At 39.1% G+C, this 18,591-nt stretch overlaps 2 protein-coding genes across 3 annotated transcripts; one reads left to right on the forward strand and one right to left on the reverse strand.

Moving 5' to 3' along the window:
• The first annotated feature begins 31 nt into the window (after positions 1-31).
• mrpl4 (mitochondrial ribosomal protein L4) lies at positions 32-8,641 on the forward strand. The gene is made up of 9 exons (XM_078273713.1): positions 32-228; positions 1,897-1,978; positions 4,442-4,613; positions 4,793-4,844; positions 5,883-6,000; positions 6,218-6,324; positions 6,975-7,084; positions 7,177-7,250; positions 7,942-8,641. The coding sequence occupies exons 1-9, from the start codon at positions 181-183 to the stop codon at positions 8,085-8,087; spliced, it is 909 nt and encodes a 302-aa protein (XP_078129839.1). The 5' UTR covers positions 32-180; the 3' UTR covers positions 8,088-8,641.
• On the reverse strand, positions 8,247-18,013 carry hyls1 (HYLS1 centriolar and ciliogenesis associated). 2 transcript variants are annotated; one of them, XM_078273708.1, is made up of 12 exons: positions 17,873-18,013; positions 16,326-16,463; positions 16,047-16,169; positions 15,823-15,896; positions 15,006-15,238; positions 13,869-13,924; positions 10,277-10,443; positions 10,133-10,178; positions 9,992-10,046; positions 9,731-9,812; positions 9,023-9,049; positions 8,247-8,385 (listed from the first exon to the last, which is right to left on the reverse strand). In XM_078273708.1, exons 2-12 carry the CDS (start codon positions 16,423-16,425, stop codon positions 8,251-8,253), a joined length of 1,098 nt encoding a protein of 365 aa, XP_078129834.1. In that variant the 5' UTR covers positions 16,426-16,463; positions 17,873-18,013; the 3' UTR covers positions 8,247-8,250. The 2 variants fall into 2 exon arrangements, with proteins under 2 accessions (XP_078129834.1, XP_078129827.1); XM_078273701.1 differs by having other exon boundaries at positions 16,047-16,190.
• Between the last annotated feature and the right edge of the window lie 578 nt (positions 18,014-18,591).

Raw genomic sequence — 18,591 nt, forward strand, 5'->3', positions numbered from 1 at the left:
AACCGCTAGGTGTCACAACTGGTCCCGCCTTACGTCATCAACACGCGCCAACACGACACGGGAAAAGCCACCACGACCTTTCATGCTGCGGAGAGTCGAGTCCGTTTATAATGTGTATTTTAAATGATTTAAGAGCAAATTAAGTGTGTGCGAGTGACTGTGGAAGACAACAGAAGCGAAATGTTTCGGTGTGCTCTGGTGGTGTGCGGCAGAGGAGTCGCTAAAAGGGTGAGTTTAACGTTTAACCTGCAGCCGTGTGAACATGGAAGCTGTTACGATGTAATTTGAATTAACTCCTGTTCCTATCAGCTGCACATAGTGGTGGAAAGAAGTATTCAGAAACCGTACTTAAGTAAAAGTAGTAATACCACGGTGTGACAATACTCCACTACAACTATTTCCAAAAGCCTTTATGTCGATATATCAGCTAAATGTAACGTTACTTGAAATAAAAGTATTATTGTGCAGTAAAAGGTTCCCTGTCAGTGTTTTCAGACTAACAGAATCAGTTTTAGTGGCCTAGTATACTTACATACACAAATAGTAATATAGAAACATACTGTACAACAGAGACAACAATATACATATAGGCACATATCAACATAATGTACAAATATACAAATAAGACATAATATCAAGACACATGGAGTGGGATGTAAAGTGCAAAAAGTAATAGTGCAAAGTAGTGTGCAAGATGCATATTGGAATGACAAGTATGTGATGTGTAGAGAAGTGGGTGAGTGGCCAAAGTAGGGATGCCCCCACTTATCAGCCATCTTATCTGCAGTTCAGTAGAGTGATGGCAGTGGGAAAGGAGCTGTTCTTATTTCTATATTATATCTGATGTTTCTGGATTAATATTCCTGCTGCATTAATGTGTATGTTGCATTTTACTACTGTAGATGGTTAAGGTTGTGCTAATTTTAACTTCTTTATATACTGTTGGGTAGTTTAAGCTAAAGCAATGCATGTTCTATAAGATGATCATATGTTTGTATAGTGTCGCTGTCCTGTGACAAACACGTATCTCTAAAAAGTTTTAAAACTTTTCATGGCGTCAGAAAAACAGCCCTGTGACGATGCATTTTCCAGCTGATCCGAGAGGCTTTTTAAAGACTATTTAGCTTAAGAAGGAGGAGAACTTTCTCAACACATAAAGGAGCAGTTTATCCTTCAGTCTATCACGAACATTCAACATCAACACATCTGGAGATACGTGGTTTTCACTGGACAGGAAGGGGATGAAAATATCCAATATTATTGATTCAAAGTGAAAATATCGATACTTATCGCCTGTAAGATTCCCCTTTATTTTAGAACCCCACTTTGTATTTATTCTTTTTATTAAAAAAAAAAAAAAAAAGAGGTTTAATTGAAATGGCTGGAAGAGCTCGGTAATGAAATGGTCAAACCATATTTTATTATTAGTTATTAGTTGCTTTTTTTGAGTTGATATAAATGGAACTGTGGTAAATGGGCATGTGCTATTGTCTCATATCCATCGCAGGCCCCTGAGTTTAATCAAAGTCGTATCGTGACAGACTTTCAGCTTTCAGCAAATATCGTGTCATTGTCCAAAGAATCTATATAATATGGTGTCGTGATAGAGCTTGTAAATGAACACCTATAATTCCCAGCTGTCAGAACTTAAAATGGTGAACGAATCGTGAGTTGAGTGTATTGTTACATTTCTAATTATTTGACAGTGTATTTGTATCTTTACTACTTATTTAGAAATGCAGTGCTGACAGACATGAAGTCTAATCATACTTAATACTGCAATTTAACCAGTAGAAATGTGAAATATTTGCAGGTCTTGCAGTTCCTGTTGAACGTTAATAACAGCCTTTAACTTGCTGCTTCGCTAACTCTGAGTTTCCTCCTCCTCCTCCCCAGTTCGCCTCTTCCTTCCCCGGAGAGAGCGCTCTACCTCCCAACTTACTGCTGCCGACCAACCTTGTGGATCCTGCCAGATTAAGTAAGTCCAAACTTCTGTGACTATGGATTAGAGCTGGGCGAGATGGAGAAAATCAAATAGCCCGATATGTTTGACCAAATACCTCGGTATTGACATTGTGGCGATATTGTAGTGTTGACTATTGGTGCTTTCACAAAATATGCACACAATGAGATTTTTGATAAATAATCATCAGTTATGTTTAGTGCTGTCAGTTAAACGTGTTATTAACGGCGTTAACGCAAACCCATTTTAACGGCGTCATTTTTTTAAATCAAGAGATTAACGTTCTTTTTGGCCTAGCAAACTTTGTAGTTTTTTTCACATGCTGTTGCAACAACTAGTAATGTTAGAAAAACTACAACACCACACCGGATCTAGCTAGACCGGAAACCAAACAACAGGCACGCCGCGCACACTTGTTTGGGCTTGCGAGCCGGCCAAAGAGTAGTAGGCTAACGTTACGTTTTGAGTAGATGGCGAGCGCGAGACGCCGAAATGGATGCCAGTAAGATTCTGAATGGAAAGTTTACTTTTAAAAAGTTGCCAAATGGTTCCATTGACAAGACCAAGGTGATCTGTGTGTTTGGTCGTTGTGAACTGAGCTATCATCGCAGCACGTCCAGTCTGAAATACCACTTGATGGCCAAGCACACAGCTGATGGCCAAGCACACAGCTGATGGCCAAGCACACGGCTGATGGCCAAGCACACAGCTGATGGCCAAGCACACGGCTGATGGCCAAGCACACAGCTGATGACCAAGCACACGGCTGATGGCCAAGCACACGGCTGATGACCAATTTTCCGCCCCCTCGTCAAAGCCAGGTGACAAAGCACAAAGCAAGCCGAGCCACTTTTCCATGTTGTTGAGAGCATTAAAATGAGAAAAAAATAATGGGACAAAAATAAATGTAGGGACATTTAAAAATAGATAAAAATGTGCGATTAATTGCGAGTTAACTATGACATTAATGCGATTTAAATATTTTAATCGTTTGACAGAACTAGTTATGTTGATATAATGACTATGTGGGTAAAGGCAAATAATAGAACAGTTACAACAGTCTGGTGTGTTCAGAAAAGTACATCACTTTACTGTAATGCAGCCTTTAAAACTAGGAAAAGACAACACACACAAAATGTAAGACGATATCTAGCCTCATATATCGATATAATATCGATATATCGCCCAGCCCTACTATGGATTCAATCTAAACTTGTCAGCTGATGTTGTAGTCAAGCTGATGTGGTGATTGAAATAGTTTATACCAATATCCATTATCTTTAGGGATGCACCGATCTGATATCGGCCGATACTTAAATAGTTGGATTGGTTATGGAGATAATTAATCTATTCAATTAAAAAAAACAGTTTTCACCAATTTGTTGCTGCATTTAAAAGGTTTACACTTGCATTGTAATTCCTCCTAATTGTTGAGATTTTTTGCTGCTGGTACACAATTTATTACTTTAATAATAAATAGAAATTTGGTACATTAAAATCTATGTATTATTAGTTTTGACAACGTTAGGAAAGCAATGTTAGCCCTTGTGTTGTCTTCCCGTCCACCGTGAACTGGTCCTTCTGGGGCAGTATGCTTTTGACGCTTTTTAAAACATTTTTGTCCCTTTTTTCAGCGCTTTTTTTTCTTTATGATCAATAAACCTTATTTATATGACATTAAACCTCATTTTTGAGTTAAAGAAAAAAACAAATATTATGAGGTATTTGGACTAATGGTTAAGATCAGAGCATGTTGAGTGAATCACAGATGGGCTTATGTCAAAGTTTAGTTTTTGGTTTTGAAACCATTTCCACATTTTTTTTCAACTGCTATAATAAACATTGTATAAACACCCCATATTCTTTGAAATTAATCATTAATTTGACCCGTAAAGAACGTTGTATGGAACCCGTACAACGTTCCTCCATGCTTCATTGTTATTTTTGGTTTAAAGAAACCCATACTTCTGATATATAAAAAAACCCTCTGAAAACGGGTCAAAGCCTGATGATGACTTACATATGAATGACCCTAGCCACTTCCATAAGTGACATATTCTGTGTAAATCTTTACAATCATTCCCCCGAAAGAACCGATCAGACCTGTCTTTTTGCACGATTCAAATTTTCTTCAGTAGTTGCCGCTTTCGGCGCGTAGCTTGCTAGCTCGAAGTTTGTTGTTGTTTCCCGTAGCGAAGGGATTTTGAGAACCGCAACTCACAGAAGGCGGCGGGTGAGGGCCAAAGCCTGATATCCGGCCCAAACGTACCTCCGTTGATCCCGACTACCATGGGACCAATTAAACTCTCCCGACTCATCAAAAACATGTAGTGTCAACAGTTCCTACTGTAGCTGTTACAAACCCCCGCTCACTACGATTTCTCTAGTCAGGTGTCTCATTTTAATAATATTGATAGATATTATTATTGATTGTCTGAAGACATCAATCACTGACTGGCGTTGTGTTTCCTCCTGCAGGGCGTCCTCCTCCTCCTGCAGACTGCTCCCTGCCTCTCCTGAGGAAGTGCGACGCGGTCGTTCCAGCTCATCTGAGACCCGTCCAGACATGGGTGGAGACTCTGGCGAGGCTGGACAGCGAGCCGTTGGGTTTGGCTCAGCTCCACCCGGATGTCTTCGCGGTGCATCCGAGGTAAAGATGAGGTCACGTTTATAAAGCCTTCACCTTTCCCCAGGAAAGAGTTGTTAGTTCTGCTCCTGTTAACTCATAGTGAACTTCCATCCTGCGTAACACCAACTCAAATCTTTAAATCCAGCCACAAAAGAGAAGTCTGTGTGAATCCTGAATGCATTTCCTCTCTCTCCTCTCAGGCTCGATATCCTCCACGAGGTTGAAACATGGCAGAGGAACTATAAAAGAATTGTAAGTTGCAGATGCCCTCATTTTGAAACGTTTGTGCTGTCGGTTTGTTGTTTGTTGTTGTTTTGTGAGATGGTGATTCTATCTATCTATACTAATGACCTACCTTTTTAGCCTGGCTTTTAATTGAGATTTATTTATTTATTGATCTGTGCATTTTAGCCTGTTTTATGTCTTGCTGTATGTTGGTCTGTAACAAGTTTTTATCTATTTCTAATCCTGCCACACAGTGCTGAGATTTACGATAGCGTTTTCTCAACGCCTGTTTTTATTTTTAATGAATGCTGTTATTATTGAGGGTTTTATTTTAATTATAAAGCAATGTATCACCTTGTGTGGATTATATGAAGCATTTAGGATTAAATTTTATATGTATGAAAAATGCTATACAAAAAAAGTATGCTTGATTGATGAATTCTGGACACATTTAGGCTTCAGCTTCATCTCAATATATAAAACGTGAGGAATTATTATTCATTATTTAATAGAGATTGATACATATTTTATGATCATTATATCATTAGCGCTAAAGCCTTAGCAACAGCCTTGCATCACTTTTTTGTAAATTTGATAAACAGAGATGTTACTGGTACATATTTATACTGTTGGTATCACATTAAATATCAGCTTTTAAAGTCCTTTTACTGTCTAATCATGGAACAGGCATGTCTCTTAATTCAACTGCAGTAATATCAACGGATTAAAAGTCTCATCTTTTTTTAAAAGCCTAAAAACAACTAACATGTGCAGCAGCTAAACTTAGTGTAAATGTGTATCATGCAGACAGTGCATATGAACATCAGACATTGGCTTCAAAACACATGTTTTGTCCTGTGTTATCATTTATAGTTAGTTTTCTTTTGCCGCACTTTACGGTTTGTTAATTGTAATATAATACAATATTAATGCATGTCTGGTCTACTGCTCTTATGAAACTATTCATATGTTTGGATTAAGAGAGGATGATGCCTGAAATAACAGAACAGGCCACCCACAGAAAGTCTAATAGTCACTTCAGTGACGGTTGTTTTGATCTGTCAGAGTCACGCCAGCACAAAGATCAGGTCAGAGGTCAGAGGTGGAGGCAGGAAACCATGGAAACAGAAAGGAAGTGGAAGAGCTCGTCATGGAAGCATCCGATCACCGTTGTGGAAAGGAGGTGACTGGTTCTTTTTTCATAATCTTCATGTATTCTTTTAATGTTTCAAAATACAGCGCTGTCCTGGAGAACTTCCAAACAAATACCTAGAAGCCGGTTTGCTTTCACCTCCGCAATATCATCATTAGAGACAAACGTTTTTTTCTTCCTGCGGTAATGTGATCTCGAGTGATTCTCAGGTTGGACGTCAGTCTGACAGCCGATGTGTTTCTCTCAGGCGGAGTGGCGAACGGACCCAGAGGGCCGACCAGTTACTTCTACATGTTGCCCATGAAAGTTCGAGTGCAAGGACTCAAAGTGGCTCTGAGCTCCAAGATGGCCCAGGTAACTGAAACCTTTGTGTCTATTTAATCCGTCAGTGTTTAAAATAGCATAAACAAGTATTTACTGTGCTGTGGGTTAATGGGGAACAGGACACTATTGAAAATGCACAGAACTAAAAACCATATCTAGAAAAAGTAGTACTTTTCTCCTCACAAGAGTCATTTAGAAATTACTATTTTACATACTAGAATATCAATTTTGAAGACATACTATACCATGACTTTTTTATGACATACAATAAATACTATGAGTTTTTTAATGGCATACTATACAATTTTATATCAATTTCCATTGGCTTGTTTTGAAAAAACTACTTTATATCAACTTTTTAGGGCTTAACAATAAATCTTTTACAGATTTAATCTGCAGATTGTTGAAAATAAAAAAAATCGTATTACTTGTTTTCTCAGTCATGGTTAAATTTGACAAACAAAAGCATTTAAAAAGCTGGAACCAGTAAAAGTTTAGCTTTTTTGATAAAAGTATAAGCAGCTCTGGGAAATGTTTAAACTTCCAGGAGAGATCTCCGCTGGGAGAAAAGAAAATAACTGCTGCTTATTTTTTACCAATAGTTTCAGCTAAAAAATGTTTCTTTTACTTTGAAATGCTGAGCCCATGTTGAACTAAATATTCTGTATTTTTTTTCCCAGCAATACCTTTACATTGTGGACTCTCTGAACATCCCCTCACCCGACCCGCAGTACCTGCTGGACCTCATCAGACACAAACACTGGGGAGAGTCGCTGTTAATAGTTGACGTGTGAGTATGATCAGCGGGGCTCCTGTACAACTCCAGCTTCAGACAGACTTCGGTGGATCGCTCAGTGCTGACGTTGTTCTTGTTGCTTTCAGAGGTGAAGAGTTTCCTGAGAACATCCTCCAGGCAACAGCGAGTTTGAAGACGGTGAACATTATTCCAGCCATCGGTAAGTTAGCAGCGCTCTGTATTTTCTCTAAAAGGTGACGTAAAGCTCTGTTGCACTCGTCTCTGTGGGTTAAATGTCTGAGAACTGTTACTTCCCATTTAATTTGTGGAAATAAAACGGTCATTGGAACTATTTTTGATTTATTTTAGCTTTCTGCGTACATTTTGACATATAAATGGTGTATGAGAATTAATTGTGGCCGTGAGAGCAAGTTAAAGAGAAAGTTTTAAGACAATGCTCTCTGTCCTGTAGCTGTGCCATCACCAACTGAGCAGCCCTAAAAAAAATGCACTAAAGTTAAACAGTGATAACACAAACTGTAAAATATCAAAAAGTTGATTCATTTTCTAATAGCTGAAGGTTTTGTGAATAGTTTAAAGTTTGAATGACGTCTGTGGGAGGAGTAGCATTTATAAGTGGAAGAAGCCTGAAGAGGATTTAAAGATTGCTTCATTGAATCATCAAATAGTGGAACTCCAAGCATCACTTTGAAGACAAACATAATGACGCCATTATTTAAAACTTCAATAGGTTTGAGGTTGGCAGCTCCAGCAGCCTTTAAGGACGATCGAAAAGCATAAAGTAATGCACTACTACTATCGTGTGACAAATTAAGTCCTAACAAGGGAGAGTACTATGATTTTAAGCCTCTGTAGACGTAAACCGATGTTTTGTGTCTGTTCTCTGCCAGGTCTGAATGTCCACAGCATGCTGAAACATGAAGCAGTCGTCCTCACTCTGGAAACCATCAAGTTTTTGGAAGACAAGCTGCTTTGGCACGACCAGCGCTACACCCCTCTGTACCCGTTTAAACTGCCCTACTCCGACTTCCCATAGAAGACACCAAATTACCTGTAATATATTCACTGACTGCAATGTTTTCTTTATGCGTTTATTATGTTTCACACAAAAAAAAAATCAATAAATAATGTCAATGATTAAAAAAAACACGCAAAGTTGTATTAAAATGATCTAAAAAGGCACGTGGAGAGTAAAAGGCCTAAAATCGATGACTGAATTTTTGCGGAGGGAGACCGTTAGCCAAATCGTTCCTGATCTCCCAACGGAGGGCCGAACGCTTCTTCTCGGTTGGCACGACGTAGGTGTTGGGCACGTAGACCCTCTGAGGTTTAGGCTGCAACACAGAACAAATCAAGACTTAATCTACTAAATACTAATAGTTATTGTTTTTGCTGCCTCAGAGTACTTATATTTCTCTCTTGTAAAGTTGTCTGTAAACACTGACTTTGTGTTTCAGTAGAGCTGAACACACTGCACAGCTGTTCTTGTTTACATATCTTTCATAACCAGTAATTAAAAAGGACTGCAAATGTATAAACTGGTAATTCTGGGGTGCAGAATTGACTCTTGATTAAACGCTTTCTATTGGTGCAGTTGTTACAACAAAGTTGTGTTAATAGTAATTCCTTTACCGTGTGCGTTGCTCCTCTGCAACAACAAAAAGTATGTTCATGCAGAAGTTGAAGTACAGTTTAGTTTTAAAGTCATCTGCCTTTTTTTGTTTTTGACTGTCAAATATAGCATCTTAATGTGGACACAAACTGGAATTTTTACAATTGAACACGGTCTTCTGATCTGCAGTTTAATACATGCACTTGTTCTGGTTTTAAAGCCACCTTAGAAAATGTAAGTTATGAGAAATCGCATAATCATTAAGCTTTAAAGCCAAGCCACCATGCTGAGTGGAAGAGTAAATAACTGTTGAAGGTAAGCCATAATTACTATAATAAAATATTTGGAAAGATACTTACTGGCGGAGGCTGGTATGCAAGTCGTTCCTAAAAAGAAAAGCAAAACTTGTGAGAGCCAAACATTAAAAATCATTGTGAAGCACCAACTTGTTCTTTTTTTAAACAGGAGGTGGAAAACGTATTCAGATTTTTTATGTCAGTAAAAGTCCTAGTAAGTATTCTCATCAATATGTACTTAAAAGGTGCAGTAGGTAACTTTTTATAAAAGTAAGACGTCAAATTTGCTCAAACTATCACTGGAAGTACTACATGAATCAGACAATTATTCTAAAGAAATCACGTTCCTCTGACTCCCCCTAGAGCTCCTAAAGGAATCTGCAGGTTTCCTACAACCAATCAGAGCCGAGGAGTCTCTAACGCTGCGCCAATGACTGCTTGTGAACTGCCATCAAACTGTAACACTAGGCAGTGCTCGTCAATCACGAATCAAGATTCTGTTACTGCGTTGCGTATTTCTTACCTCAAATGTTTTCAGAAACATGTTAGTTACTGTTTCGGTGACCAATGAGAACGTTTGTGACCAAGTCGAGCCAAAACAAAGCACCGCCCACCAGCCAGAGCAAACTTTCATCATTTCCACTAAAATGTTTCTGAAAATATTTAAGCCAAGAAATAGTCAATGCAGAAACAGAATCTTGACTCATATTTGATCCGCACTGCCTGCGAATGCCATTAAGAAGAAGAAGGTATGAGGATATGTTTTCATACCCTTATCTCCCAGCGGAGATCTCTCCTGTCCTTTTCTCCTGGAAGTTTAAACATTTCCCAGAGCTGCTTATACTGGAAATACCTGCAGAGATGAGAAAACCACACAAGTCAACTATCAGACCAACATGAATCTAATGGGAATAAACATGTTTTCGTATCTTGTGGTTCCAAGTTAATCTTAGCAGAACTCGCTCCATATTTGATCCAGCTATGAGTCCTGTGTACGGATAGTTTTGAGTCATTTTCATGCTTTTAACTTACTTGGCCACTGGGTCTGTCTTCTTTAGGGTTTGCTGACTCATCACTGGTCGGATGACTGAAATATAAAAACCATTCGATACATTATAAAACAGTTCAGTACCATAAAAACCATAATATGAATTGTTACATTGGTTGACTTACAGGATTTGGGTTTGGGCCTGAGGTCACCATCACTGTGACTTCGAATCTGCCCAAAATTAAACAACAGTAAATTCATTTATTTTATCAGACACAAACAGTGGAAAGTTGATCTGCCACCACTCTCTGGGAGACTACATTACCCACCATGCCTCTTATGTAGGATTCAAAGGCGCTGAATGAGAGTCCCTCTGTCTCTGAGGTCCGGGTGTCACTCTGACTGGTGACGTCTTCGTGCTCAGTCTCAAAGTCGCGCTGAGCCGACGAGGATAACTGAAGATCGGCCAGTCGCTCCTCCAGACAGCTCGCTGCATCTGCAAAGAAACAAGCATTAATCAGATTATCAGGATTTTACTGGCTTTGTTTTTAACATCCTTTAGCGTCACAATTGCCAGAAAACAAAACATATTCTGTCTGATCGGAGTTTTCCAGCTGGTCGGAGGATTCAGACTAGTGTCTCCAACAACTAGGGCTGAAACTATTAATTGAGTAACCGGAGTCATTTGATTACTAAAAATGATCTAGGCAATGTTTTTTGCATCAAGGCTTCATGTAATCCATTTAACTATATATATATATATACATACATACATATATACATACAAAAACCTGACTTTAAGGGCAACTTAATGACCTGGGTGACCAGTCACCCAGGTCATCTATGACCTTCACCTTCACAGACGATGTTTAGTCTGCTACTGTATCTGTGATATCTGCTCAATCCTTTTTTATGGCTAATTCTCACTGCAAGTTTGCTTAATTATTGTCTTGATTTGTTTGTTTGTTTGTTTTTTTTTATCTTAAAATATTCTTTATCAAACCTTCACCTTCTGATTCTGTGCTGGTAACCTCTCTAGTTCACAAAATATCAACATAGACCTGAACTATTTTGGGTTTCTGAATCAAACAGACTTGAAACATTAGTTTGAGGTCTAAATAGACACATCTACATGCTTCAACAATAGAAAATCACATTGACCTCTGACATGCTGTTGGCCAAAAAGAACAGTTGAGCTATGTTCACACTTGGCGTAATTTTTGACAAGAAAAAGTTGACTAGGGTGCTTTTGTAGCAGGAAAAGCAGGTTGGTTCCAAAAAGCAGCCGAGAGCTTCTATTGTTGCTAAAACAACAGCTACTGCTACAGTATCCTAGAGCGCTACGTGGAGCGGTGCTAACGTTAGATAAAACAAAGCGGTGGAGCAAGCTAGAGAAAGAACAGAGAGAGCGAGAGAGCGGTTCTAATGTTACATAAAACAAAGAGAGTTCCCTGTACAGGGACATTCATCATTTCATTCATAACATTCATTGTCATGGTCATTTCATATAACTCGCTGTGCTCCGACTCCATGTTTTCTTGTTGTTATGGAAACAACAGGTCTGGCTGATGATGTATGATGTATGCAATGAGGTATATTTCAATCTGAAATGTTATTTGGGATGAAGTAATCCCACAAACTTTAGCCTTTTAACAACCTAACATTGTCAGTAAAGGTTCAGCAACACAGAGAAAGAAAACCATTTACCCTTCTTCTGTCTGAGGTTTCCTTCCCACTCACACATCTTGTCGAACGTCATTCGTCTGAAATCCACTTTGGAGTCGATAAACTTGATGTCCTTGTTGCTTGAAGACTCCTCCGACTTCACTTTGTCCTCACCGTCTTTCTCTTCTTTAGGGTCCTGCACCTCTTCCTCTAGCCTTTCATATCGTTTTCCCCCTTCATCATCACACCCACCTTCCAAATGATTCCCATCTAAATTGTCTTCAACTACATCGGTGTAATATTGTTGTTCCTCTGACGTTGCATTTGTTACTTCATTGTCGGACGCTGCATGTACATCTTCAGATTTCCCATCAGTCTGGTCTTTATCTTCTTCTGGTTTCATGTCTGTGATGTCCACCTCTTTGTGCAAATCATCGTTTGCACGACGCGCCACGTTAGCTTCAGGCTCGGCGTCCGCTAACACGCTCAGTGGACAAGTCTCGATGTAGTCTGGCACTGTGGCTTCCACGTCAAACCTGGCAAAGCTGCACAGCGAACGGTCGTCGTCTTCGTCGTCTCTTATCTCAGACAGATCTCCCCGACTGTCTTGATCAAACTCTGTTATGGTGTGGTCGTCTCTGTAGTCTCCTCCCTCCTGCTCCTCTGGTCTGTACGTGCCGTAGCCAGACGTCATCAGACTCTGAGCTGGACTATCACAACTGCTGCTACAGTTTTCTTCATCATCACAGTTGCTTCCACCTTCCAAAGTATCCCTGCTGATGTTGACCTGGTTGTTCAGTTCAGGCTTTTCTTCCTCTGAAGCCTCCTTATGAGGGTTTTCTGCATCCCCAACAGGATTGGACTCTTCCACACTGATCACTCGCCCAATCTCCTCCTCTGCAGTTTCCTGGTAAGAGTCTTCTGCATCGCCAAGAGGTTTAGACTCTTTCTTGCCAATCACTCGCTTAATCTCAACCTTCTCTGAAGCCTCCTGGTAAAAGTCCTCTGAATAACCAGCAGGTTTGGACTCTTCCTCCTCTGAAGCCTCCGAGTAAGAGTCTTCTACATCCCCAACAGGATTAGACTCTTCCTCGCTGATCACTTGCCCAATCTCCTCCTCTTCCTCCTCTGAAGTCTCCTGGTAAGAGTCTTCTGCATCGCCAAGAGGTCTGGACTCTTCCTCCTCTGAAGCCTCCGAGCAAGAGTCTTTTGCGTCATCAACAGGATTAGACTCTTCCTCGCTGATCACTCGCCCAATCTCCTCCTCTTCCTCCTCTGAAGTCTCCGAGCAAGAGTCTTCTGAATTGCCAGCAAGTTTGGACTCTTCCTCGTTGATCACTCGCCCAATCTCCTCCTCTTCCTCCTCTGAAGTTTCCTGGTAAGAGTCTTCTGCATCGCCAAGAGGTTTAGACTCTTCCTTGCAAATCACTCGCTTAATCTCCACCTTCTCTGAAGCCTCCTGGTAAAAGTCCTCTAAATCACCAGCAGGACTGGACTCTTCCTCCTCTATAGCCTCTTGGTAAGAGTCTTCTGCGTCACTGACAGGTTTGGACTTTTCTTCGCCACTTATCTTCTCTGAAGCCTCCTGGTAAGAGTCCTCTGTTTTACCAACAGGTGTGGACTCTTTCTTGCCGATCACTCGCTCAATCTCCTCCACCTCCTCCTCCTCCTCCTCTTCTTGACGCTCTCCATCAGACCAAAAAGAGGAGTTAAGAAAAGTCTTGTCGTCGCTCTCATCATCCCACGGAGTGCCGTACGTTTTGTACATGTTGACGACTTGCACTCCTGCCGAGGTGTGTGATCTGTGGAGGCAGAGGGCTTAACCAAGGAGCTAAGAGGATTAAGCCGATATCCAGGAGCTCCGTCTTCTGCTGAGCCTCGTCTCAATGCTGAGACAGCTCAAACTGCTGGTGACACCTTGTGTTTGTTTTGTTTTTTTGTTTATTTGATTCAATATTATTTTTTGGCACTTGGATGTAGTAATCACTCAACCACCAGGACACCTCGGTAATCAGTTTGTCTGTGTTTTAATTGTGTTTATTGTTTCATTTTATGTATTTATTTTGCTTGCTGCAAAAATGATTACTTCTTGTGGGACAATAAATATGTATATATTATATATTACTGAAATTACTATTTTATGCTGGTCCAGTCTATTGTCACCTAAAAGTCTCCATTTTATTTAATTTTACATGATTTTAGAATTTGTTGATGTTGCTAAAGATAGATTAGATAAGTTTAGATCTAAAAGATTACCCGAGTCTTCACTGTAGACGGATTCATCGCAGACAAGGGATTGGCCTTTATGTTTCCTGTAGGGAGAGAAAAGTACAACAGTATTTTTGTTACATTTCCAGCAAAGATGATCTTAAGGAAGTAAAAAGCTCTGGTTTGAGCAGTTACACAGGTTTTTCTTCAGGATCCTCACTCTTTTCTTTTATATAGACAGTTGTTATCCTTATATGACAAGTCAGTCCCTTCATGATTAATTCAAATCTTCTGTTGTCAGTGAGCAATAACGTCAATTTAAAGCTACTTTACATCTGTGTCTTTATTCAATGTGTCACACAACAGATCCACAGAAAAGGATCGACAACTTGGGTCAATTTTTGTCATTCGTCAAATAAAAATACAAAACAGATTTTCAATACTGCACTATTTTATCACTATAAATGAAAAGAAACACTATTTGGATTTCTTTGACCACTGGTCAGACAAATAACGTATAAGACACTAGTTTGGGCTCTGCTTTCAATGAAAATTTGAAAATGTGTCATTATTGACACTATATACATTTTATATATAAATTAACTTAAAATTTGACGGATTATCAATACTGAAAATGATAATTATTTGCAGCTAAGTGTACATCAAATAGCATATTTATGGAAAGTGTACATTCATTATTTTGGCCTGTAGAAATTATCAGGGGGGTTAGGGTTTATATAATAATTATTATATAACAATTTTAAAAATAAAAGAAAGTCACAGACCCATAACTCTGATGCAATTGTTTTAAATGCATCCGTTTTCTGGGTCTCTCTCTACATGTCGATCCTGTGGTCTGTTAATTTTTCCAGTTTTCTGTTAAATCTTTAGCATACCTGCCTTTGACAGATGAGCCATGCAGTAAAATGTTGGGAGATATCTGAGATGTGATGTGCGACTTTGCCATGTGCACTTCATTCAAACAAATTAAAATCATTTATTGCACTCATATGTTTCAGTTCTGTACACCTAAGATGTTTTCTCGGTTTGACATCTCGGTTATGAGAGAAACAATATTACATTCTGCTCTACTTTTCACACATGGAATGTTAACTTGAAACTTGATAAACAAATGGAAAACAGCTGAATGAACAAACACAGGAGTCGTATTTACTAAAAAATTACCTGAGGACTTTTCTCTTGATGAAGCGCCCCCTGTGGGATTCAGGAATGGATGCGGAGCTATCGCAGCTGTCACTAAGAGGCGGTTGGAGGGTGTCGTCAGGATCTGGCTCCACCTGCAGCCTGCCGGGAGCCCCTGGGGGCAGCGGGCGCTTCAGAGCCACCGAGTGTTGAGCGTACGAGTCACAGTTTCCCTGCTGCCGTCCATAGTCTTTGCTCGGACCGGCGGTGAGCACCTGAGTTAAGTCATACATTGAGTTAATCAATCGTATGTGCCTGACATACTGAAAGTATTGGATGGATTGCTTGTCCATCCTAAACGTTAATCTCGTCTTTATTTTTTTATTTTGTTTGACAAGAAAACAAACCTTCCCTTGATTGACAAAGCACCAAACTTCACAGAATAATCTGGTTTCATACCAGGTGATGTAGATTAAACTAAGCAAGTTATTTTTTTCTGAAGGTGGATATTTAACTAGTAACTCCATTTTCAAAACATACTTAAGATGTTCAAGATATAAACTTACTTTTAGGAATCATACAGACACAGATTCTCTATTTATTATATTATTAGTATACATAGGAAATAAAACACTATAGAGTAAAATAAGGTCAATAAGTGGCCCAGAGAGCACCACAGACATACCTACAGGAATATTATAGGAATATACAAGTGTTTCTTCTTCAGAAAACTCTTTGTAAGAATGTCTCTCTCGTTTCTGAGCGACCGATTCTAAAAGCTGAGTGTTGTAATTGATGGATAAGATTACTCGATATCAGATAAAAGAAAAAATGAGAGTAATGTGTGGCTAACACTTACATGTCTGTCATGGTCCGCTTGTCCGGCATGTAAGAAAAACCCTTCACCAGAGCTTTCGAAGTAGCACTGACTTACTGTGAAGAAGAGAAACAAAGAATTCACCAAGTTGCCATACAACTCATTTTAATGGAAAATCTTAAACTGTTTCACTTGTTTCCTGGCATGCTTTGTTTAGAGAAAAGTGTCGTAAAAATACAGTTATCATTATCCCCCAGCGCCCTGACCTTTCTCTTTGGTGTAGGCGGGAGGACTCTGCTGAGATGTGGCCGTCTGAGATTTGGCGGGGTTTACCTGAGCGGATGAAGCCAGGCTTTTCCATTCTCCATGTCGGACCAGTTCGTCAAGATCTGACATTACACAAAGAGTGACTGGCCGAGTTAAAACATGGAAATCATGTTCCCCCCATGTACTCAATCTTTGGAGATGTAATCATTTAAGAGTTATTTTTTTAACATCAATGTACAACATAAACATTCAGTTTCATTTACTTTTCAGATTCTAACCTTGCTTGAATTCACGCAGCCTGTGTTTTGGTATGTTTTTGTAGCCCAGGGCCACTAGTTGTTCATGAATTTCCTCTTCTGAGAAATCCAGGCCGTCCATAACGTTTCCAGCTTCAAGTCAAGGAGGTAGCATAAAACCTGGAGGGAAACAAATATTTACTACAACTAAACGGATATAAAGAACAAAAGACTTTTTTAGAGGAGGGAGTAGGGTGAAAGCTTGCTACTTCTTTTACTAAAGCCATTCATTTGTTTTTATTGTATTTGCTTGATTTAATGCAATACTTGTATATGTATTTTGGAGTTTACGTTTTACAGATGTAATTGTGGCTTTTATTATTTTATGTCTTTTAACATCTTGAAACCATGTAGGAAATAAGTTATCTCGCTTTAGCATCCAAAGCTTTGATTTAGTGTTTCGTAGGGTCACAAATAAATCAAATCAATGTAAAAAATATATGGAATATATATATACTTTTTTAACCTTTATTTATTCAGGGAAGGTCACAGCCTTTCTTTTGCAGGAATCACATTCACACAGTTGCACACATTCACACCTGGAAGCTGCCCAGTGAAACCATAGTCTGATCTGCTGGCCACTATGAAGCTCCACTGGAGCGGTTGTAGGTTAAGGGAGAGACAAGCGCTCTCACCCAGATTTTTATCCTGTTGGTCTGGAGATTGAACCGACGACCTCCCGGTCACAAGCTCTCTTCTCTAACCTTTAGGCCACCACTGCCTGTACTTTAACAATTTGGTATTCTCTAAAATTGCGTCTTACAACTCTGTGCTGCATAGCTTGTGTGTCTGCCGTGTCATATATCATACTAACTTGTAGGGCTGGGTGATGGAAAAAAATAAAAATAAATCAGATATCACGATATTCTTGACCAAATACCTCAATATTGAGGCGATATTCTAGGGTATATTGACAATTGGTGCTTTCACAAAATATCTTCACACTTAGATAAATAATCATCAGTAATGTGGACATAATGTCTAAGTGGGGAAAAGGCAAATAATAGCACAGCTAGAACAGTCTAGTAAGTTCAGAAAAGTACATCACTTTACTGTAATGCAGCCTTTAAAACCAGGAAAAGACACTTATGTCATATTACGATATCCAAAATCTAAGACGATATCTAGTCTCATATCACGATGTCGATATAATATCGATATATAGCCCAGCCCTACTAACTTGTAACGTTACTGCGTCTTCATGTTATCAAGATCTCCATCGTTGTGAACACTTTATCAGCTGCTATTAAAACCAAATACAATTAGTTGTGGTTTTTGTGCAAGCCGAATTTATCAGTAAGCTATTAAGATTTTACATAGCTCAAAAGCTTTGTTTAATATTTCTACTTTAATAGTTAATAAGCAAGCCAATCCTAAAGTGACTGATTTCTGTAGGGGTTTCGGCACATCGTTCTCAAATGAAAAAGTGAACGGAAGCTAGCAAGGCTAAGTTAACAGTTAGCAGCCAAACAGGCACTAAATATAAACATGTTAAATAGTAAAATACTTTTAACGGGTTGCTTTCTCACCTGCACGAGGCTCAGTTTGCTGTTATACGGTACATATCACGGTAACATCACCGGTTATGTTTATCAGTAGTGCTCGTGTTTTATTGTTTACTAGTTCCGAAACACACAACAACACCAAGACAACAGCCGTTAACGAGCTTTGAAAAGGACGCCTGCTACAAACTTCCGGTCCTTTTCTTCTTCGTTGTACTCTTTAGCGGTGAGAGATCTAGTGATCTAGCGCCACCCATAGTCGGCTGTAGGACGTAAAAGCAGCAATATATGGTTGATATATTCTGTTTTATATTAGCTATCCTATATTTATCTATATTTTAACGTATATCATTTCTTTTCTTGTTTGTCAAGCAATTCTATTATGTTTACATTCTTATCTTTTCATGGTCATAGTTAAATACCCCCACATCATCACATCCCCTTCACCATACCCCCACATCATCACATGCCCTTCACCATACCTAGAGATTGGCATGGGGTACTTTCCATGAAATCACAACAACCTAGGCTAAATTCTCTCTTCTAGACCCTTGTCTCTTAAATGAACTAAAATTATATTTATTTAACATCCACCTTGTCCATTCTCATTTTAACATAGGCATTATGATTATTTTTCAAAGCTGTAACATTTGAGTTCAGACGTGGACTTGACCTCTTTAAGACTTCACTCAGACACTTCGAAATAAACATTTAAGTCTAAAGTTTTAACCTGGTAAAATTTAAAA

The sequence above is a fragment of the Sander vitreus genome, chromosome 2 (genome assembly GCF_031162955.1).
Source record: "Sander vitreus isolate 19-12246 chromosome 2, sanVit1, whole genome shotgun sequence".
In the NCBI taxonomy this organism is placed as follows: Eukaryota; Metazoa; Chordata; class Actinopteri; order Perciformes; family Percidae; genus Sander; species Sander vitreus.

What these genes read in the sequence shown, in the direction of transcription:
- hyls1 (XM_078273701.1), bottom strand. Translation starts at nt 16,425, where the DNA reads ATGGACGGCCTGGATTTCTCAGAAGAGGAAATTCATGAACAACTAGTG. An exon ending in CAGGCCCAAACCCAAATCCT is followed by an intron (nt 10,047 to 10,132) that starts GTAAGTCAACCA and finishes TTTATATTTCAG; the next exon opens with TCATCCGACCAGTGATGAGT. An exon ending in TTGCATACCAGCCTCCGCCA is followed by an intron (nt 8,386 to 9,022) that starts GTAAGTATCTTT and finishes TCTGTGTTGCAG; the next exon opens with CCTAAACCTCAGAGGGTCTA.
- mrpl4 (XM_078273713.1), top strand. Translation starts at nt 181, where the DNA reads ATGTTTCGGTGTGCTCTGGTGGTGTGCGGCAGAGGAGTCGCTAAAAGG. An exon ending in GCAGAGGAGTCGCTAAAAGG is followed by an intron (nt 229 to 1,896) that starts GTGAGTTTAACG and finishes CCTCCTCCCCAG; the next exon opens with TTCGCCTCTTCCTTCCCCGG. An exon ending in TGTGGATCCTGCCAGATTAA is followed by an intron (nt 1,979 to 4,441) that starts GTAAGTCCAAAC and finishes TTCCTCCTGCAG; the next exon opens with GGCGTCCTCCTCCTCCTGCA.